General features: G+C 38.5%; 1 protein-coding gene across 2 annotated transcripts in view; it reads left to right on the top strand.

Moving 5' to 3' along the window:
• The window catches only part of cachd1 (cache domain containing 1), a 91,361-nt gene that overhangs the window by 63,840 nt on the left and 4,318 nt on the right, over window positions 1-23,203 (top strand). For both annotated transcript variants that reach the window (XM_008406159.2, XM_017304501.1), the window contains 20 exons: window positions 2,433-2,559; window positions 3,853-3,997; window positions 4,113-4,329; window positions 4,429-4,578; window positions 7,400-7,666; window positions 10,305-10,454; window positions 10,817-10,940; window positions 11,080-11,197; window positions 13,452-13,620; window positions 13,707-13,849; window positions 14,529-14,710; window positions 15,702-15,812; window positions 16,672-16,794; window positions 17,304-17,403; window positions 18,192-18,308; window positions 18,602-18,762; window positions 18,996-19,082; window positions 20,267-20,383; window positions 21,489-21,640; window positions 22,358-22,519. In XM_008406159.2, the coding sequence (XP_008404381.1) occupies window positions 2,433-2,559; window positions 3,853-3,997; window positions 4,113-4,329; window positions 4,429-4,578; window positions 7,400-7,666; window positions 10,305-10,454; window positions 10,817-10,940; window positions 11,080-11,197; window positions 13,452-13,620; window positions 13,707-13,849; window positions 14,529-14,710; window positions 15,702-15,812; window positions 16,672-16,794; window positions 17,304-17,403; window positions 18,192-18,308; window positions 18,602-18,762; window positions 18,996-19,082; window positions 20,267-20,383; window positions 21,489-21,640; window positions 22,358-22,519 (2,922 nt within the window). The remainder of the gene's footprint in view (window positions 1-2,432; window positions 2,560-3,852; window positions 3,998-4,112; window positions 4,330-4,428; window positions 4,579-7,399; window positions 7,667-10,304; window positions 10,455-10,816; window positions 10,941-11,079; window positions 11,198-13,451; window positions 13,621-13,706; window positions 13,850-14,528; window positions 14,711-15,701; window positions 15,813-16,671; window positions 16,795-17,303; window positions 17,404-18,191; window positions 18,309-18,601; window positions 18,763-18,995; window positions 19,083-20,266; window positions 20,384-21,488; window positions 21,641-22,357; window positions 22,520-23,203) is intronic.

Raw genomic sequence — 23,203 nt, 5'->3', positions numbered from 1 at the left:
CATTTTCCTTCTTCTTTTGGAAGGACAGGGACAATGGTGGATATTGGTGAAAATAGTTTTTATACAGGCAGGTCTGCGAGAGATGAGAGGCTGAGTGCAGTTTGATTACAGCACTAGTTTGATTCATCTACTTTTTCCCCCTCTTTTTCTTTCTTCCAGTGTAATTTTTCAAACTTCAGACCCCCAATTTCCCATTCTACCCCTTTGCTTTCCATCCATTTTTGTCTACCTGTCGCATCTTTTCTACTTCCATTCTTGGTCAGATTCACATTGTTGTTCCAGCATGCATGTCCAGTCTGTCCACCTACAGTGGACAGACTGGACATGCATACAGTTGACTGGTCATAGTTTTGAGACAGAGGTAAGAGCAGAGGTAAAGCTAATGTTATTTGTATTAGTTTGGAGTTCATCTCTAGCATGTCTAGCTTTATTGACTGGAAATCTGTGTAGGCCACCGACATTTCCTAAACCGACATGTTTCATAAATGTGGTTACAACATATTTATCCAGACGTATGAAAAAACATTGTTTTTTTTGTTTCGTTGTTTGGGGATTTCTTTTTTTTTTTTTTAGTTGAACACTGAATACTTTTCAAACTTGACCAAGTTTGGAACAAGGTTTTGTAAACTGTCGTCATATCTCTGGATTTCTTTTTGGCATCATTAAAGTATTATTGTGCGCAATCTGATTTGGTATTTGAGAAACAAAGCAATTTTGCACTTAATGATCTGTAAGACAAACAGTGAAAGCAGTAAGGGAAATATTTCACTTTGGTTTTATATAAAAAACAGACAGCAGAAGTTTCTATAAAAGGTAGAAGTCTTGAAGCAAGTTTTTTTTTTCTGACTAAACAAGAATGGACTCCCATTAAGATCCAGTACTATAACCAACCATCCCAATAGCTTTAACATAATCAAGCTATCAAGTGTAAATTCACAACAGACTGTTTTATTCTCCAATATCAGGTGGCTCAACGGGGAATTACTGTGGTTTAGTAGACTCGGTGAATAAAAGCAGATGGGAAAGCTAAAGTAGTAGCAAGTAGTTGTCGTGTGATCCCCACTTCTTGGTGTAGATAGCCATTTATCTTCACAAGCCTTCTTCTACTGCCAGCACTACAAAGTGGTTCCTGTTTATATGAACCAAAGAGACAGATGAGGTGGCAAAGGGGAAATGTTCAACACTAGGTGAACCTGTGTAAGTGGCTTTTCTTTCTTGAAGTGTAGTCGGTGTTTTTTTGTTGTTGTTTTTTTTGGTTGAATAAAGATTGTGTTTTTTTCTCTAATGCCCAACTAAAACATCACCCCTTTATGACAAAGTTAAGAAATGTGTGAGTTTGTGGAATGAGCTGACAGAGAACGATTCTGGAGTGTCTGGCAGTGATTGTAGAACTAATTAATAGAAGAATAAACATCTTGAAATCCCTTTCCAGGTCATGGAAACCAACTTCCATAAAGCTACAAATGACCTCCAGGATGTTTATTGAATCCTTATTATTGCTGCGAACTCAAAGATTAAACATCTGGGCAAATAGTTTAACTCACCATTAAAGATTACCCAAATAACAAGTAGTAACCTCATGTGGCTTATGAAAATGAAGTCATTTGTTTTCTTGCCATATACTGACTATGTTTTGCTACTTCAGCGTGTGCATCTTTTGAAATGGTCAATTAGGATAGGATTTGGTAATTTGACCTGATGTTTGCATTTTTATATTTTAATAGCCTTAAGGTTGCTTAAGGAGCAATTTTACTTCTTTTTTTTTTTTTTTTTTTTTTATAATCACCTTCTATTTTCGCAGACTTCAGCCCCAAAAGAGTTGGTGGGCAGTTGGTTTTTAGATGAAAATACAAAAGCCAGTGTAAGAATCGGTAGTAACTAAATTGGAGTCCAAGTAAGGCCTAAATGAGAAAGATCTGCTACTGGAGTTTATCATGAAAGTCATGATTGGGAAAAGACGAAGTTATTTGCCCCACTTCTATCTATAGCTGAATTTTTTTATGGGTTGAAATTTACGAAAACAGTAAATAAGGCTGTTTTTCTTAGGTCTGGTAAATCTGGAACTTTATTATGCGAGAATGGAAAATTATTTGCATTTTCAAACTTTACTTTATTTTGATTAAATGTCTGAATTTTCCAAAATGAGTCGGATTGACCAGATGTTTTTCCACTGGCTATCTCAAGTCTTGAGTGGAACCTTTTATGGAAGGAGTTGACATTTCATGTGCTTGTTTTAGATCGTCATTTTGTTCTGTGATCCACATATTTAACTAAACCTGAGCAGTACTGAACACTTCTCTGTGTTTGGGATGCTGCTGGTTTCACTTCGAAAATCCTTTTATTGTGTTTGTTTCTCCCAGGCACCTCCACGTGTCATCAGCCTGCTGAATTTTTTTAATTACCCATTTTTTTGTCTTCCATCTTATGTGCAGTGTTGGCAGACAACCTGAAGTCCAACCCAGGGATAAAGTGGCAGTACTTCAGCTCAGAGGAGGGCATCTTTACCGTCTTCCCCGCCCACAAGTTCCACTGCAAAGGAAACTACGAACATCGCAGCCGGTACATATCGCCCCTTCTCTCTCTTAAAATTTTTAAAATGTATTTAGGCACTATTCTTTTAAGCAGATAATGAAATCTTTTCCCGCTCTACACACATACGTGACAGTTGGATCTGTCTGCCATGTTGTTGCCTTCGTCTTCATCACCCCCATGCACCCTTCACCCCATCACCCCCTCCTCTGCTGGTTGCTGTAGGGTGGCCCAGAGGGCATGCTCATGGCATGCCGCCCTTGTACTTCATGACCATACATGCCTTTAGCAGGAATGTGCCTCTGTGCCACTACAGACTGATGGAATTTCACACCCCAAGTCTGTTTTTTTCCATTTTTCTATTTATAAACCTTGACTTGAATATATCTTTCACTTTATTCCTTATGTACTTTGCATCTTCACTTGATTTTTCTCATCGTAGTTTGAATTAGCAACTTGGCGTTCGGCCATGGGGAGAAAGGACGTTGCTTGGCCAGCTTTGGTTGTGAATAAGGCTTTGTGAGCAGTACCCCCCACTCCGTACCTCTGTACGTGTCTTCTTGTCCAGCAGACCACACACAGTGGCTTTGAATCCACGTCGCATTCTGCTTACAACATACAGCCATCAACATGTCAAACTGTGGATTGTGAACAATTTAGTTCCAACCCAACGGTTTTATTGGTTCAGGATAAATGATTGAACTCATCGGATGCACTAATCTGATTTCCAAAAGGAAGGGTTTCCTCTTTCATTGCTTTCAAAGTGATAACAGGTTGACTTTCCTAGAACAACAATTGTAGGTTGTTCAAGTTGCATCAAAAAGTGAAACTCATTAATTATAGATTCATCACACACTAAGTGTATAATGAATTTAATTCAAATGTTTTATAAAAATGGATTGTTTTCTGGATACCCTCACTCAAGTTAGTCAATTTCTTGTATAATTTCCCCTATTTTTGCAACTTGTGTGTTTACCTTTTTCCATTTTCCATTGTTATGTGTGGATATTTAATTCTTTGACTTACCAGCTTCTTTTTTGTGGCTTAGGTTCTTTCAGGGATGCATCTGTAGCTATCTGGTGAACAATTGTCTTGACGACAGTCTTGCCTGTCTGGTTTGTGTGGACCATTGGGCTTTTCTGGAAAAATCTTACCCTAAATCTCAAACTATAGAAAATATCAGACAGTAGTATGACCTTGGTTTTCACCCAAATGATCAGAAAAATCTAGTGGTGATGTAAAATGTTAGGTGCCTGGTGGACTGCACTGGACTGTAGCGGACTGTCCGGTGCCTCACTTTGAGTTTTTGTGTTCTTGTTCCAGGCCTGTGTACGTCTCTGCAGTGCGCCCACAATCCAAACACATTGTGGTGATGGTCGACCATGGAGCGTCTATAACAGATTCACAGCTTCAGATCGCCCGTGATTCTGCTCTTGTGATCCTTAATTCCATCGACGAACACGACAAGGTTTGTAAAAGGAAGCAGACATTTCTCCGCTTGATTAGGAAACGATGATTTAGACGTTGCTTTGGAAGATCAGGAACTTCATCCGGTTAGGTGAAATTGCCTTGTCCCTCTGCAGATCTCCATCCTGTCTGTGGCAGAGGCGGTCCGGTCTTGCTCTCTGGACCAGTGCTACAAGAGCCTGCTGTCTCCGGCCACTAGCGAGACTAAGAGGAAGATGAGCACCTTCATCTCTAACATCAAGGCCTCTAATGGAGCCACGCAGCATGCAGCTGGCTTCCAGAAGGCTTTCCAGCTGCTCCGCAACACCAGCAGCCTCAGCAAGCAGAGCTCCAGTAAGTCCAGACAAAACTTTCCAACTCCTGCTCTTTTGCATGTGTAACATGAGATTCCTTGAGCCCTTTAATCATTAAGTGTTTCATGTCGCGCAATAGCTACAGATATGGTCATCATCTACCTTTCATCTGGCGTTACGTCTCGAGAGTCATCCGAGCTGGAGAAGAGAGCGACGCTCAGCGTGGTCAGAGAGGAGAACCGACACCTCAACAACTCAGTCATGATCCTCACTTATGCTCTTATGAACGGTGGGTGTCAATGTCAAATTTATTTATATAGAACTTTTAAAAGCAGGTGTGAAACTGCACCAAAGTGCTGTACAAAAATGACAATAGAATAAGTTGATGAAAAGAGAAAGAGAAATAATACAAATGGATGGATCATCACAAGCTTGCTTCTACCAAATTAATTTCTCCTACCAGGTGTTTTCACAAATCGTTTGTTGTTTTATATATGTTATTGATTCTCTTTATTTTCTTTGAACCTCTTTTTTATTTCACATTGATTGTGTTAAAATAGAACCAACTATCGGTACAATAATTAACCATTTTTTTCCACCTGAAATTTTCACAGATCATTTGTTTACTTAGTTACATTGTTGATTCTCTTTTTTTTCTTTTTTTGTCAGCATTAATAAAAAACCAGCTACTGATAGAATAACAATTTTCACAATTTATTTTTCTACCAGGTGTTTCCACAGATCATTTGTTTAGTTATTTTTATGTCATTGACTTTTTTTGCGCATTCATTTAGAAAAAAAAAAAAAACATCTATATTATTTCATCTTTACCAACTATTTTTGAATTATTAAACATATTTGGTTGCATGGTACCAATCATAAAGGCTTGCAATAGTTAGATTCCTTTTGTGACTCCATCTGCCTCACCACTTAAAAAACTAGTTTGTCCCTAAAGCTGTTTGATGCATTTCAACAATCTGAAGTGCTCTTACATCAGCTTTTTGGCTCATTTTGAGGGGAATTGAGTTGTAGCTGTGAAATCTAGTCAGTTATGGGGAAAGTTTTTTTTTATACCTTTAATAAGTTCGCTATGTTGCTGTTGGAAAATGTGAAGTTTTGTTCATTTTTTTTGATCCCCCATCTCCTTTTATCTGTTCTCAAAATAAGCCTGGAGGTTGCAAAGATGCTCTGAAACATTTGACGGTTTCTTGTTTATCTGTGTTGAGTCTGAGGTCTGTATTTTTCTTTCTCTCCGTTTTCAGTGTCTTTGTCTTTCCATCTGCCTCCTCTAATTCCCACCTCCCTCCGCAGGGCGCACTAACCCACCCCTTCTGTGCATGCATTAGGCCACCATTAATACAAATCATTTTTGCATCGGTGAATGGAAATGAGGTACATCTAAGAGAAAGGGGGAGAGCGAGACTTCAAAGGGCCGCGCCGCTGCCTGGACGTGTGTGACTGACAGAGGACCTTGGCTCTTTAAAGAGAGATGATGAAAAGGATGCAGAAATCTCTCGTTCTCCTGGTGTATTAGCATTGCATATTCGGAAAAACATTTGTTTCATTGCTGATGCTGTTGCACGACTCTGAAAGGCTCGGCTTGTGGATGGGCTGGGGAAAAGGGGGTCTTTTTTTTTTTTTTTTTTTTTTTTAAAAACTTACTGTAAGGTTTTCTGATGTGTGTGTGTGTGTGTGTGTGTGTGTGTGTGTGTGTGTGTGTGTGTGTGTGTGTGTGTGTGTGCGTGCGCGTGTGTGACAAGTTGCAAAAATCTCTGGCTTCTGCAGTCCATTGTTTTGTAGCTCGATTCTTAATCAGATGTAAAAATGAAAAAAAGAAAAATTTTCTCCCTTCAGATCAAATATTTTTGGGGAATATTGGAGCTTAAGGACCCCTGCAAATGAAAACTGCTGATATTTCTGCTCACCCTGAGCTGTCAGCAGATTTCCCTCCTGGAGTCCGTTTGACGCTGCCACCCATCGCCTCCACTCTGCGGTCCAGCAGGGTGATCAAACGAGCAGAGCCCTGGCATTAAAAAGAGATCCCACTGTAATCCGTTCAGTGATTGGACGATGGCAGACGCTCGACTCTGTCCTTCTCGACGGCCGGTGGGATGCCAAATGTTCCAGGTGACAGCTGTGGGGGCTTGTCACCCATCCATCCATCCATCCATTGGTTGAATGACCTTGTGATGCCTGTTAAGATAGTCAAAAGTGTGCTTTGCTGTCTCTGTTCTGCATGTTTATGTTTAAGTATTGGCAGATTTATTTATGTCATGGTGTTGGAGTTGACAGACGACAGCTGGGCTTGGAGGGAGCTTGGGGTGGCTCAAGTCGAGCTTGTCAAGTTGGGGCCTGAATGTATTAAAAGAAATTCCTGATGCAGATGCAGAAAAAAGTTCCAAAATTTATAAACGGTGCATTTGACTTTCCACTAAGAAAATGTGAGAAGTCAAAGTGTTTTATGGGTTTCTATGTGATTAAAAAAAAAACCCAAAAAAACAAACATAGAAATCTGCAAAGTGTGGCTTATATTTGTGTTCTGCTCTGGATCCCCACAGCATGATGCTGCCACCACAAAATTTCACAATAGGCATGGGACTCGAGGTGTTCAAAGTTCAATCTTAAGTGACCAGAACATATTCCACTTGAATTCTTTCTGCTTTTTTCAAACAATTTGACAAATTTGCCATTCTCTTTCAACAATCAATAGTCACCATAACGATTTTTAATGGATGATTAATTGTCCCAGAAATTTTTGCGATAAACAATAGCAGGGTCACTTGAGATCTTTTTCAAGTAATATAATGATAATGGAATAATACAAATTTTCTCTCTCAAAGACTAATAAAGTGAAAGTGTACAGATAAACCACAGGGGAACTGGAAGAAGGTTTGTGGTTATAACCTGGTAGAAATGTTAAATTTAACATTAAAATTTTGCAAGACTTCATTCATATGTGAAAGACAATTTTGGTTGGTTACCGAGTTAACAGGCATGTCAAGCCATCAACCCAAGGTTTGTTTATGATATTGGAAAGAAAAAGTTCAGAATTGCCTTTTCTTGTCGTGTTGTTGCTCACTTTCTCTTCCCGTCCCCATTTCTTCTCCCAGAGGGAGTCACGGGCCTGAAGGAGCTGGCCTTCCTCAGAGACCTCGCCGAGCAGAATTCCGTCAAGTACGGCGTCGACCGAGCGTTGGAACGGGAGCGCGCCTCGCCCGGATCGGCCCCCATGATGCCGGTGGTGAAGGGCAGCATGATGGTGCTGAACCAGCTGAGCAACCTGGAGACATCAGTGGGACGCTTCTACATCAACCTGCCCAACCGCATGATCGACTTGGTGCGCTTCAGCCTGCCCTACGCCGACCCCATGGGGGACGGTGAGTGGTGGGGACTGGCTTGGGGCAAAGGAAAACTCCAGCAACCATCTCATACTTCACCATTTAAATATAGAAATGAATCAGTCAGGATTTAATTGGTCCATAACAAAATTGGAACATTCTGTTTCATTTAACCACTTAAACCTTTTTATAGAATACGCAAATAAAGAATTTATTCCTTTTTAAATGAGAAAGTGGACATTTTATTGAATAAAATTCAAAAAGCATTTCTTTAGTGAACACTTGATCATTTGTAGCAACGAATGCATCTGCAGCTAAAAATTTTACAATTAGTAACTGATAGCAAAAGGAGTTAATAGGATATTTTTTCAGATGGATTTTGAACCAGGTGTTTTTTTTTTTTTGTCTTTAAAAGCTAGTATTTGTATGTATATATCTATTGAACGGTTTTAGGAAATGTCCTTTTTAGAGTCTGAATATTCCAGTTAACAATTAAATAATAAAAAATAAAAGTAATTAAATTAGTTAATGAATATTTCAATGATTAATCCGATTAGTCGTTTCAGCCCTAACACCAAGTTTGATTTTCATTCATTAGCATTTTGATCGTTTTTGTCGTTACCGTTTCACACGCTGTAACAAATTCAGTGTGTTGATTTTATTATTCTTAATTTAAAAATTAAATGAACAAAATCTGAGTTTAAAAGTGCAGCTGGTACCTTAAAGAGGCATGATTTTTACATTCAACAGAAAATTAGAAACGTCTTCATTCCAGCACTAAAGCATGTCTTCCATTGTCAGTGCACAAATAGGTCAAGAATGTATTTATCATACCAAGAAAGTTATACATTTTCAGTGTTTTTGTGTTGACTAAATTCAACAACATAATGTTCTATGAGTGCACTATCTGATTAAAAGCAAAGCAAGACTGATCAGAAAAAGATCAAGTTTTACCTCCATGATGCTTTAATCAGCCATATTTGACCAGATTGTTGGTAGAATACATTGTGTAGACCAGTGACGTGCGGTGAGGTTCATAGCTGGTGAGGCACCGACTTAATTGTAATCGGATTTACTAATCTAGACCCCTGCATGTTATTCTTTACATAAGGAAATTTCGCGCATGCGTACAATGCTGGAGGGTAAAAAGACTATTCTTTAACATGTAATGCTTAGCCGCACCGCCGCTGCAGAATAATTCCGTTATCTCAATCAAACTTAGACATGTAGATATTATTCTTTGCTTCTAACCATTTGAATGGGAAAATGCGAAAATTCAGCGATTTTGAAGAAAAATAACATCAGATTTGGTTAAATTAAATGAAAAATAGGTACTTTATAGTACAAACAGGGTGAAAATATCTTTATAAATGATTTTATTATTATATATTATTTTTCCATGATGACATCCCCTGACAGCACGTCACTGGAGTAGAACTTTGAGAACTTCATCCTTTTTCTGTTTTGCTGCCAAATAATGCTGCATTTGATTTATGGTGGCCCCCCACCTATACCCCCACCACACACACACACACACACACACACATTAAAAGCACAGCTGTTAAGTGTGTAAAAAAACTAACTTTAAAACCACCTTTTATTCCAGTAACATAATCTCACGCACAGAAAAAAATGCCTGCAGTTCTCCAACAGTGAGCTTTGGGGATGTTTTTACCTCTGTACATGCTGCTCATGGTGTAAGAAAAACTCACCAGTCTTGTCACAAATTCTGCTGCATTAAACTTTTTATGTAGTGATTTTTTTTAATGAAAGGAGTTATGTTTTGCAGTTTTCTAATATGTGAAAATCAGTACAGCTCTGCTTCACTTCAGTGGAGAGCGGTTATGGAAAAGGGGCCTCTGTGCTGCTTTATATTAAGTCAGAGAAACAGGAAGTCATGGATTAGTCATTAAAATCTCCTATACCTGACTACGTTAAAAAAAGAAAAGAATAGATTAAAAATGCTTCACTTTATGATAAAGTGTTGGAAGCATAAATATTTGTTGCTCTGGCTAATTTTCTTATAACAAAGTTGTACTCAAATTAAAGGTTGGGTTTCAGTGTGAAAATATTCTACTTCAGTAAAATCTGAATTTATTTTAAGATACTACTCATCTGTTCTAGCTGTAAATGTGAGGAGAAGGGCATGTCTTTCCTTTTAAAAACCTGTTTTAAAGCTACAAAATTAGCATAACAGAAACCTTTATTTCCTGTTAAAAAATGTCTCAACAGCGTAGTTAGTAAATCAGCAATGACTTCACACATGGAATCAGCAATGATATACTAACTACGCTCTTGTGTGACATAGTTTTTACTAATTCAAAGTCTTTTGGGCTGTTTGGGACAATAGAAAAGGGTAGCCATCTTGCAGTCAGGAAGCTGAGGTTTGGATTTCAGCTTCCTTCCCATCAATGTGTTGTTCCGTTGGGCAAGGCACGTAAATCTAATTTAACTGCATCCATGTGTGTGAATGTGGCTTGTGTATAGAACTTTAGGTGTTCAGTATGACTAGAAAACCATTATGTACTCTTAAGTTCAGTCAATTTGTTTTTCTTCTATAAACTATAATAATATTGCTTGATGGCTGGTAAATTGTGATGTGTTTCAACATGGTTCAAAAAGAAAAGAGCATCTAAAATAGAAATGTCGCCTCACGTACCTGTTGCATCTCCTCCAGGCTTCATCATGACTGTGAGCCGGCCCTGTTACTTCGGTAACCTGCTCCTCGGCGTGGTCGGAGTGGATGTGAACCTGGCTTACATCCTTGAGGACGTTACCTACTACCAAGACTCGCTGGCTTCTTATACATTTCTCATTGACAACAAAGGTAAATGGAGGCACATACAGCAAAATCACGTGTGATTCGTGCAGAATGTTGAGCCAATCTTAATCTCCAACTCTTTCAAGCATGTCTACTTGGCAGACAAGTGAAACATTAGTGAGATTTTTATTGCATGGCACTGATTGCTTTCAGCGCAGTTAGGAAGCTTTTAGTGTGGTGCATTCACTGATTAGAAAAAGTTTGGAATGTTTTGTTTCTTATCGGCCAATAAGTTTTCAGAACCAATAAAGCAGGAATTCTGGGCACCATATGACCTCCTGGTGGATTTCTGCTTGTAATCTTTGACTAAGTAAAACCATGGTACAAATGCAGTTCCACTGTTTTAATCTTGCATTTGATCTTGAAAGGTTACACCCTGATGCACCCATCTTTGACCAGACCATACCTGATGACAGAGCCGCCCCTGCATACTGATATTATCCACTACGAGAACATCCCAGGATTCCCTGTTGTCCGAAACAACATCCTCAGGTGAGGGAACATCAACAACTATTTGGAAAGTGACAAAGAGAGCAGTAGCTCAAATTGTTCAAGGCATGGCTGTACAAGTGGGAAGATTTTGGGTCAAATTTTTACACTAATCTTTTGATTGACTGTTCTGTTTGTGCAGCCTCCCTTTAGGCAGTCAGATCATTGCTGTGCCCGTCAACTCTTCCCTTTCCTGGCACACAAACCGGCTGAGGGACAACAGCAAAGATGCATACAATGTCAGCTATGCCTGGAAACTGGTAAGTGTTTGGTCGGTGGGTGGTCCAATAACCACTGAAAACACATCCGATTTATTCATGTTTACCTCCACATCTGAAGTACATTATTGTCGCTGCACTGCGCTCTAAAGTCCTGCCAAGATTTATGCTCTCATCCTTTACCGTCTTAAATTAGTTTTAGTGTAACAAAACCCATTAAGCCCCAACACCCAGAACCTGTCTGAATCTGGGGTGAAGGTTTGGAACAAATTGCAACAGGACTGCCACATCACCATGACACCACTCTGAGACTTTCTTCTCTCTGTCATTTAGACGCTTTGGCAGAAGCAGACGAATCATCTTTAATTTCAGCATGCCACTTTTGCTTCTTTTTAAATGCCTTCTGACATCTGGGTTATTCTTTCCAAACAAGAACAAGCGTTCAAACAAGTCACATTTGACATGAGTTTGGCAGTGCTGCAGGGTTTTTAATGGGCTTTCCAGAGCCAGAACATCACTGAACCTGCCTACAAAAACATCACTTGAGTAGAGAGTTTTGTTTCCCACACAGGTCGCCCCGTTTTGCACTGCTAATAATATCCAGGTGGATTGAGATGCAGATTTATTTGAAGAGATGGTTTTGAGAACAGTTTGGATCTTTATGACACTTATATTACAGCCTGATTTTATGTAAAAAAAAAAAAAAAATGCAGCGATAGAAGAACAATGAAGGGTTAATTTAAGATCTATTTTTGAAAGGGACACATTTATGTTCTCCTGCAGCCATAAATTTCTGGCATTGTAAAGTTGAGCTTGTCTTTAAAAACAGGAATGCTGAACACAAGGATTCTAAAGCTTCAGATTTATTTGGAGGCATTAGTAATTGCTTCCCTGGGTATGTGAAGATGAGTTAAGATACACAGTAGAGCGTCTCCAAAATTGTCTTTATTTTCACAATTGGGGGATGTAGCTTTGATGTTTTTTCCAGCTCTCAATCAGTTTGCCATTTTTACATCCTTTTCATTTAGCCATTACTTATCAGTTGTTTAATTATTTGTATGTTTATATGCAAAAGTTCACACTTTACAATTTAACCGTACTGGAGATTTTACAATACACCTTTGTTTCACTGATAATGGCTCTAAACTCCTGAAATTTGGCCAGTTATGACCTGTGAGCAACCAAAAATAAATTGCAATGCCCTTCTAATTGATCTTTATGGGAGTCGCATAGTAGAGAATATTGTTTTCTAATGGTATGAAATATAGGAGATTATAGAAAATGCATGAAACATTCCCAAGTTGGGTACACATTGATGCATGATCACTAAAGTCCTAAATACAAAAAGATCAAAATTGGAAAATGGTCGGGAGAAGTCAGGGAAATACAGTTGTGTTTTTAGACTTTTACCTTTGATAAATTATCAACTACATAAATGTATTGTATGTTGATTATGTTTAAATTAAATATTTTATTTTATATTTGTAACATCATGATCTGCATTTTTACCAAACCTCGGTTGTTCTGCTTTTGGATTTACTGAGAATCCATCGTAAAACTAATTCAAAGCCCATCTTAAATTAGGGTTTGAAATGAAACCTGTGGTTTTCTTAACCGGTTGAGATGCAAATCAAAGCTCTGAGCTGCAGTTTAATATCTTTGATATTTCATAGCAAAGATAAGAAATCTTACTAACACTGCTTTAAAGAATCTGTATTTAGCGCAGAATAATTACTTCATCTATTGAGAAGTGCTGATACAAATTGGTTTAAATGTAAAAAAAAAACCTGTAAATTAGCCTTTTATCTCATTACCCAACTTCAGCTTTGAGATATTTTTATAATTTATACAACAATCGGATAATGAAACTCGACAAGATAAATGTTTTTAGTTTAAATATTTAGTTGTCATAAGAGCAGATGGGTAAATTGAGAAATCTGAGCCTGGAAAAGTATTGAGTTGTCAAATAGGACTCTGGAAATCTTGAATTGCAAAATAATTTGTCTTGTTTTTCAGTTGCAGGAAGATGTTTCAAATAATAAAGGAATTATTCATACCATAGTGTAACTCTTTCTTCATGTTGTAGACTTCCATTGTTTGGTACATTTCTTTGAAAGGATATTACAGAATCAAAAGTCATGGTTATGCAACTTATTTTTAATTAGTTTTTATCAAAAGACATAAAAGAGAAAAGAGAATGTCTTCTGACAGTCATTGGATGTGTCCAACTAGACTCATTTACGGTAACAAAGGAGTCATAAAAGCATCCAATAAGCTCTCTTGTTTTATCCCTCAGGTCCAGGACACGTCTTTTATTCTGTGCATCGTGTACATCCAGCCGGAGATCCCAGTGAAGCAGCTGAAGAACCTGAACACGCCTCCCAGCTCTAAGCTGCTGTACCACCGCTTAGACCTGCTGGGCCAGCCCAGCTCCTGCCTGCACTTCAAGCAGCTCGCCACTGTTGGTACGGACAACTCTAAATTCAACAGACCCTTATTATAATTTTACTGAGCTCTAACTGACCTTATTGTCCCTCTGCCTATTTCCCAGAATCCCCCACAGTGATGCTGTCCGCTGGTAGCTTCTCCTCTCCGTATGAACATCTCAGTCAGCCGGAGACGAAGCGGATGGTGGAGCACTACACGGCCTACCTCAGCGATAACACCAGGCTTATTGCCAACCCAGGCCTCAAGGTACGCAAGTCTTTAAAACACACAACATTCACACACAGAGGTCTTTTGTTTACCTAACAAACACATGGCGCACCCCCAGCCTGAGGTCGGACTGGAGGCATGTTTACATCTCTTCCTCCTGCTATGACACTTGCATCCTAAACTTCAACTTAACCCTGACATGTTTTGCGGAGGATTGTGCTTTAATAGGTGTTTTTTGGTCAACTTTGTTTTTAAATAATTCTCCAGGTAACATTTCAAAAGTTGTGAAGATGTTCTGCAACTTTAAGAGGAAGGGGATAAACTCCCACAAAGGTTTTGGCATTCTGTGTGCATTCCTTTCCTGGGGGGAGTTGGACGTCCAAAGCGGAGTCTCGGTGCAGATTCCCAGGCTAGTCTTAAAGACCCCCTCCAGTGACCTCATCACCCCTTTCAGACTCGGAGGTTTGTCTCAGAATGGTTCTGAGATGGGATTTTTCCAGGCTTAACGATTAATCAGTCAGATGTATTTCCCCTAATGCCACCTCATAAATGGATTTTCTTGTTTAGTCATTTTGTTCTCAAGGCAAACATTGCAAAAAAGTTTTCACAACTTGCATTCAAGACCAAAACACACAAAATGGATCCAAGTTTCTTCAACCCCTGCTGTTTCTCTCCATCCTCTCTCATCTTTCATCCCTCCTTCTTTTCCTCTCCACAGTCCTCTGTCAGGAACGAGGTTATGGCAACCAGTCATGTTACGGATGAGTGGATGACACTAATGGAAATGAGTAGCCTCAACTGCTACATTGTGCGCCGTTACATAGCAACGCCCAGCGGGGTGCTCCGGATTTACCCAGGATCGCTGATGGACAAAGCATTCGACCCGACCCGCAGACAATGGTGAGGTTTACTTTGGTGGGTTTAAAAAGGGGGGCAAGATGACATTAAAGGTGTTTGGAGTTTTGTTTTCGGGCTGCGAAGGGCGATCCAGAATAGTTCTGGAGTTTGCTCCTGTTAAAGAGAAACAAATGTGTGATGTTCATAGCTTCAGTCTGGTAAAGTTACTCTTATGAAGTTTGAACCGCTTTTTTTTTTTTTTTCCTATTATTAAGGCAGTTTCTGTCAGATTTATGTTTTCTGAATTATAACTCGCGTAAGCACAGTGCTAATGTTGCTTTTTATATGGATATAATATAAATTTTACAGTTCACAACTTTACTGGACTTAACTAGCCAAGACCAGAACATGTACAAAGTGCTCAGGGACGTATTATTACACTATTAAATTGCATTAAAAGTCAAAGCTATTTATTTATTTATTTTTTCGAAAAAAGCACACCTTTCTTTAAAGTTATGTTTGTTTGGAAATAACATGTGGAGAACCTCTGCAGCAGGAATTCTGACCACAGAATTTTAATTCAAAACAGCAGCCACTCATAAAATTATATGAAAGTTATGGTAATTAACTGCTTATTTGCATCTGTAGCAATTTTATCATAGAATGCCAAATCCATAGCACACAGTGTGTTGTACCCATGATAACATGCAGATAATGAGGGGAAAATATTGTCATTGTATTATTAGTACTGCTAACTAGCCTCACATGAGCAAATCTGACATGATTATTTAGTCTTATGTCATCAAATTTTCTAAGAAACAGAATTTTTTTGTTTTCAGTAGCTCTGAACTATTATCAACATTATTCAAAATAAATACTCAAAACCTCTCTGCATGTAGTATATATATATATATATATATATATATGGATCTCACTTTGTGAACGTTATTACGGAAGTAGCTGTTGTTTCCTTTGATTATTCCGATTTGCTCCGGTTTGACTGAGCACAGAGGGAAATGATTGTCCTGGGTAACCCTCTGAGTGTGTCGTACAGGTACCAGCATGCTGTGGCCAACCCGGGCCTCATCACCTTCACCGGTCCCTACCTGGATGTTGGTGGCGCAGGATACGTCGTCACCATCAGCCACACTATTCATGCCTCAAGGTAAAATGAAATGGTTCCAGTTTAATATTAGTGAATGGAATGTCTGGTCAGTTTCCTCTAGATTTCTGAGAGTCACCCCCAGTAAGCGTTTAATTATTGACCATTATGTTTGAGCCTTTTTAGTTTCTGCTCAATAGAGCCACTGTTGTGAGGGACGATATCATAATCAGCAAGAATTTTATCCTGGGGGTCATTTCACTGAGACCCAGCTATCTCTGAAAACAGGAAATAATTTGACACAAATGACAAGATACTGAGACCCACTCTTTCATTGCTTTTCAATGAGTGAAATGATCCATGTTCTGTTATAATCATCATCAATTCTTCTCTTGTAAAGTACTATCAGACAAAACGGTGTGTTGCTACACAGTAGTAGGGGGAAAAAGGACAGAAATGGAAATATGTTTGGTCGCTGGTGCAGAAGAGATTTGAAAATGTCTTAAAAGAGTCCTAGGCCGAGATTAGAATGTTCATTTCTAAGTCAGTGAGCCTAAAATACAACAGAGAATCATGGCCACCGGGTTTCTGACAGCGCCACAATCCAAACTGTTTATCACAGCTCCTTCAAGTATTCTGGATAGAAATAAACACACAGTTTAAGGGTGTATGATAAGGCAGGGTTGTGTTTTGTAGTTGAATTGGTCAGTGAGTGTAACAAACAGTATCTTAGACTGAGACAGATTTCAAAATTACGTGGTTTTGTTGGTGTTTAATTTAGCCTTGTTTTACAAAGAACTGTATAAAAGTTGGACTACTTGTGGGATAGCTCAGAGAATTTTCATTTTCCCAGCTTTTGTTGTTTTTTTTCTTCTTCTTTCAACATGACTCATTTTTCTCTGTTTTTCTGCTCTGCCTGCAGCTCTCAGATGGCCCCTGGGTATGCAGTTGCAGTGATGGGTATAGACTTTACTCTTCGCTACTTCTATAAGGTCCTGCTGGATCTGCTGCCCATCTGCAACCAGGATAAAGGCCATAAGATCAGGTAGGAAGACGGTAGATTTTTCACTCGTCCATGCACATAATTCCCCCTTTTTTCCCCTCGGTTCCCCCTGGAAGTCTTTGCAAGCTTACAACATTCATGTTTCGCTGGGCAAGAACAAAAGTTGCTGAGAGACAGAGAAGACAACAGAAAGCGGGAAGAAGAAATAAGCTGATTATCAGCAGTCCTGAGGGAGTCCTGCATCAGTACCCCATAACTTTATTCATCTTCTTTCTTTTGATCTCTCATCCACATCCATTTCTCTGTTACTCCCCAACTCTCCTCCCAACCCCCCTGTTCTGTTTTGATTTTATAAGCCATGTAAAACAGCTTTAGTTTTTAGGGAGCTGCAACAGGAAGAAGCTGCATATGGCAAAATATTTGAGAAGCAGTCAGACGTAGAATGGAGCCAAAACATTCAGTTAAAAGAAGGCTATTTTTGAACGGAAAGGGAGGAAATTGTATCTTGGATCCTATTTAAAGTTGTTACTTATATCTGTTTTGTAATTCAGGTGCTTTATAATGGAGGACAGAGGATACCTGGTTGCTCACCCAACCCTCATTGACCCCAAGGGTCACGCCCCAGCAGAACAGCAGCACATTACTCACAAGGTAAAGGATTGAGATATATATTATGTTAGTTTCAATTAGGCAGGCCTTTGTACTTGGAGTACACAGAAACAATTAAACCACTTTAAAGATAGAATGTTCTCCTTTCAATAAGTTTATGGTCACAAACATCTGAGGTCACCTCGGTGGTCTGGTACAGCTCTCTGCCCTACCTCACCTAATTTTCCTGCATAGATTCCAAACTTTTTCCGTTTTTGACCAATGAGCCATAACACATCCATTCAGGATAATCCTAGTGAAAGTGTTATTACCTAGATAAGCAGAATGTGTCTTGTGCATAAGTTGTCCAACTGCTTGATTACACATCATCCACATTTAGTATTGAATACTTATTTTAAGACATAGCAAGGACTCTTGAAATGACTAATTTACATTAAACAAAGAAAATGCAGATTATGCAGCATTTATATTTCACATTTTCAGCACTTACAGGCTTAAGGTTTATATAATATATTTACTGTTTAAATTAAGGTAAGGTTACGTATCTAGGCAAAGTAAGTCATACCCAATTATCTTCCATCCTTGCAATATCCATATATTTAATTTACTGTGGAGCAAAACGACTTTTTCAGACATCTAGTTAGAGCCACTTTCTTATTGTAATCTCAGTAAAACCTGCCTTTCACATTTGGGTATTAAATCAGAAAAACAAAATTAATTATCAAACTGCATTTAAAGTATATAAAGATTTTTATTTTGCAAAGAGTTATTTATATGCAATTATAAATTAACATTTTCCTTGTTTGTTGTATGTTTGTGTTTTATTTTAGGAGCCACTTGTGGCCAATGACATCCTGAACCATCCAAACTTTGTCAAGAAAAATCTTTGCAACAGCTTCAGCGACCGAACAGTGCAGCGCTTCTACAAGTTCAACACCAGCATCATGGTAAGACAGAAACCAGACTCCAAAAAAGCAATTCTAAACCATCATCCAGTATTGCACTGCCATCTTGTGGTGGTTTTCAGTACTGCAAATTCACTTCTCCTAATTCATGGTTAAAGTTAAGCTTTGTAACAGAGTCTTATTTACATACATGCAGCCAACAAACCTAAACCGCGTTTCTTAAAAAATAAGTGAAATCTGATTTGAGTTAACTGGCCGAATTAAAAAGCATATTAAGACATAAATGGTAAACTGGTTGGTTGACATAGGTTTCGTCTCCTCTCTTCCTCACTCAGGGAGACCTGACCAACCTCGTCCATGGCAGCCATTGCTCCAAGTATCGCCTGACTAGAATCCCCGGCACCAATGCATTTGCTGGCATCGTCAATGAGACGTGTGACTCGCTGGCTTTCTGCGCCTGCAGCACGGTGGACCGCCTCTGCCTCAACTGCCACAGGTGGTTGCTGGTAGAAAAATATTTTTCTTTAGAAAAAAGAATAAAATAGTGGTTTAAGTTTTTATAGATTATATAGCATCAGAACTAGAATATAGTTCCTAGGCAGGAGAAATATCCTGCCTAAAGATGTATGTTTAAGTACATCTTTATTAAAACAGATGTACTTAAATTCTAAAAAACAATAATGATATTCTTTATTACTTTGAAGCTGATTGGTCTGCTTCCTTATGCAGGATGGAGCAGAATGAGTGTGAGTGTCCTTGTGAGTGCCCTCTGGAGGTCAATGAGTGCACAGGCAACCTCACCAATGCTGAGAACAGGTCAGTCACAAATGAAGCAGCTCTTACAGGTCCAAACACAAGCTTCTTTTATGAATGACAACAGAGAAAGTGAGCAACAGATGAGAGTTTGGTGACGAAACCAAATGCTGAACAAGCAGCTTGGAACCTACAGAGTAATTTGGACTCAGGATTGGGTGTGAAGGTAGAGCAGTGGGAGTCCAGAAGAGAGCGCAATAACCATTCGGGAAGACGGGGGGAGAAATGCGCGGAGTGTTCAGATGACTCATTAGAAAAGCTCTAATCATGTCTCAGTATCGCAACGGGAATCTTCCACCTTTCACTGTAAATTAACACAAAAATTGGCTTTAAAGAAACACTAACCACCCTCTGTCCCTTGCTATATTATGTTATGTTTTCCTTCCGTATTAAGGTCTCTGATCAGATGTTTAAATACACTCATAATTTACATTAATGTTAAATTATTTGGGGGTTTTAATGATTAGTTTAAGCTGTTTATTTTGTCAGTGATTGAGAATTATTCTACTTCAAATCTTAATATATTGTTGACACAAGGTCATATTTACAGACATTCACATTCCCACAAATGTATTGAGGAGATGCTAATTTTTAACTTGCATTTTGGTCAGATGCTTTATGAGCCATAAAATAACATTCTGAATGTCATTTAAGATTAAATTAAACTGCTTTAACTCTGAACTTTTATCCATTTGAAAGTGTTGCCCCTTCATCCCTACAGAAGTGTTTGGTTGTAATATTTGCATTATATATGAACTACATGGTGTAGATGGATTTTTTTTGTGGGTTTTCTCATCCTCCTCTGTTTATCTCGCTGCCTTACCAGTTTTCCTCTCTGCATCTGTCACTCCGCATCTGTCCATCATTCTCTGTCCATCATTCTGTCTATCATTCTTGTTGTTTCACCCACCTCCTTTCATCAGCCATCAGCTGCCTGTGACAGCACATCAATGTCTCAGATCCCTGCTTCATGTAATTAGCATTTTCACTGTCAGCTTGTCTATTTTTTGTGTCGCTGTGCTTTAACAGACTCCATATGATGATGTTTATTCCCTCCTCTTACATAGAGCCATGTTTCATTCCTATATTTGAATGACTCCTTTGTTTTTTTTGCTGTTTTATTGTAAGCAATAGAAGTGCCCCTCTTTGTTTTTTTCCCTTCTTCATCCTGTTGATTTGTTATATAGGAACCCCAGCTGTGAGGTACATCAAGAACCAGTCAGCCTGAATGTGATTGATCCCGGTCTGCATGACACCCTGCCGCAGTGCATCAACACCCGCTGCAGCCAGAGATACTCAAGCAGGTGCACACGCTCTCTGCACTTCTTTAATATGCATATATTTGTAAAGTTTAAAGATGTATTACGAGCACCTGCAAGTCGAAAGAGCAAAAAATATGAAGCAACACCTTTTTTGGCAATTTTTTTTTTCAATGTTCTAGATCACACAACTTCAGGGATTTTGTGATCTCTGTTCAGGCTCAATATAAAAATGCTACCCCAATTAGATTATTTATTATACGATGGACCCCTAGTATTTTCAAGGGTTAGGGACCACAGTGATCCCCTCTGAAATAGTGAAACTGACATTACTTCAAACACCAACTATACCTTAATATGCATTAATATACACAGTGGAAACTGTTTTAGAATTGCCACTAAGCTAATGTTTATAGTTTTCCTTCTTTCCACTCGTAAGGCTTACAGTCAATCAGCACCAAGAAAAATAACTGTTGGTCTAGGATTGGCTGCTTTGAAAACACCAGTCAGTTTCAGCTTCCCAATCTAAAATTTATTTTGAATATTTTTTTAGACATGCTGTATATAAAAAAAGGTCAATCTTCTCCGAATAACTTGGAGTTACGTTTAACAGAAAAATGCAAAATGGGTGAATCCATGGATACTGATCACTTTAAGTCATAATAAGATTTTTTTGCCATCAACAATAATTCTGTCTGAATATTTGACTCTGTTCAGTAGGGTTGAGGTTTCAAAAAGTTTTACGTTTCCTACTTTATTTGTTCACCAACCACTTTTGATGTGCGTTTTGGGTCGTTGTCGTATTGAAACACCAATACAGCAACACTGGAATATAGCTGTGGATTTAAGGAAAAGTTTAATAATTTTATTATTCCCCTCCTATATTCACTTTACTGTATCCCCACAGCATGTTGCCACTGCTGTGCTCGGCAGTTGATGCTGTGCTCTCAGGTTTATGGGATCATAATCACCCTTACATGAAGTCCAATAGTGAAACTGACATTACTGCCTGGTTATAGCATCCTACACTTGCCATAGAATAAAGATAATTCCTTCTATTATATGATAAAGATAATTCCTTCTATTATATGCACAGTACATTCATGTTTATATTCTTGTTCTAATCTCCGTATGCTGCTCTGTGTTTCAGTGACTGTTTCGGTGTGCTTGACTGTGAGTGGTGCATGGTGGACAGCGACGGTAAGACCCACCTGGACAAGCCGTACTGCGCCCTGCAGAAGGAGTGCTTTGGAGGCATCGTTGGAGCCAAGAGTCCATATGCAGACGGTCTGGGTCTTATTGGTGAGTTAAAGGAAATCGGCACATTTGAATAGAAGAAAATACACAACCTACATAAATATAACAAGAACACATTTGCTTTGAAATAGCAGCTCTCTAATCATGTAATTTATGGACTGTTATTATTTTTTTTTCCCTAAAAATGTGTGTACATGTTTTCTCAACAGCTTTGGCTGTCCGCCTTGCGTTGAATAATATTTCACACGTATGATAGAACAGAAATGATGTATAAAAATGTACCAGCATCGCAGCAGGGGATTGAATCTCAGCATAAATAGTTTGATTTTGTCTCTTCTTCAGGCTTTTGGAGGATTTTTTTACTGATTCTTTTAAAAAATAAAAATAGAAATATCCTATATATCCTAATATTCCAGAGGGGATGTTCAGTTGTAACAGCAGGATCAAGAGGTTTACACAAAATTCCAAAAAAACTAACAATACAACAACAGTGATAACAATAATATACTATATAACATAGGAATACTCTACAGTTATAAGCAAGAAAAGAAATTGTAATCATAGAAATGTGCAAATGAGTATGGTGATTTTTTTTTTCTTCATGTGCTTTATATGTATGTGTTGAACATTAAAAGAGACAACAGAGTATTTACAATGCAGTATCTCAGTGCAGTGCAGAAAAGCAGATGTTCAATAACAGCCGAAATGTTACTTGAAAATGAGTAAAAACATTCTTCTTCATTTTTTTCGCTTCTTTTGCAGATGAGGAAGTGGCATCTTTGAACATGATCAAGAGCGCCCCCGTGGGTCCGGTCGCTGGGGGCATCATGGGATGCATCATGGTGCTGGTGCTGGCCGTGTACGCCTACAGACATCAGATCCACAGACGCTCACACCAGCACATGTCACCACTTGCTGCACAGGGTGAGTGCGAGGGACAGATTCACGTCTTAAAGAGACGGTGTATCTTTATCGAAATAGAGGCAACTGCAGATGAAGCGTTTATATTTTGACATTTTCTTATTATTCAAAAACAATATTCATAGCTTTACTACAGGGGTTATAAGGAAATAATACAATAACATGAAAATGAGGTTGAAGTAAGTGGGACTGGAGACAAATGTACACCACATTTTTCAGAGTTTTACCTGTGAATAAAAATGCTCATGTTAACTTTTTGTATCAGTATACCAAAGGAAATGTGTTTTTAAAAAAATCTATCTACGAATTAAGAAAATTGGTAAACACTTGTACATCAGTTGGGGAAAAACGTTATATTTGACGCTTAAATAAAGGATTTAAGAGCAACAGCTGCTTCTTTAGTCACTGCTGCTGCACTCGGCTTTTTATATCCACTTTTAAATTCTCCATGCCAGCTAATGTTAAATGTTCTACTTTTAAGCAGGTGCTTATGCTTCCCAATCATCAGTCAGCCCTGCACATTTCATCAGTAGCTCAATCACTCACTTTATATTCAAAGCAACATGTAATCATTGTTTTCATCCTTTTTCTTTTTCGTCTAGATTTACTTGGATAAGTAGGAGTTTTTGTAATACACGATGAGATGAAAAATATATAGTTAGTTATTATTGTCTTGTGGACAGGTCA

This window comes from Poecilia reticulata, linkage group LG4, assembly GCF_000633615.1.
Source record: "Poecilia reticulata strain Guanapo linkage group LG4, Guppy_female_1.0+MT, whole genome shotgun sequence".
Lineage (NCBI taxonomy): Eukaryota > Metazoa > Chordata > Actinopteri > Cyprinodontiformes > Poeciliidae > Poecilia > Poecilia reticulata.
Note: the sequence above shows the minus strand (reverse complement) of the source record. Positions and strands in the feature narration are given on the sequence as shown.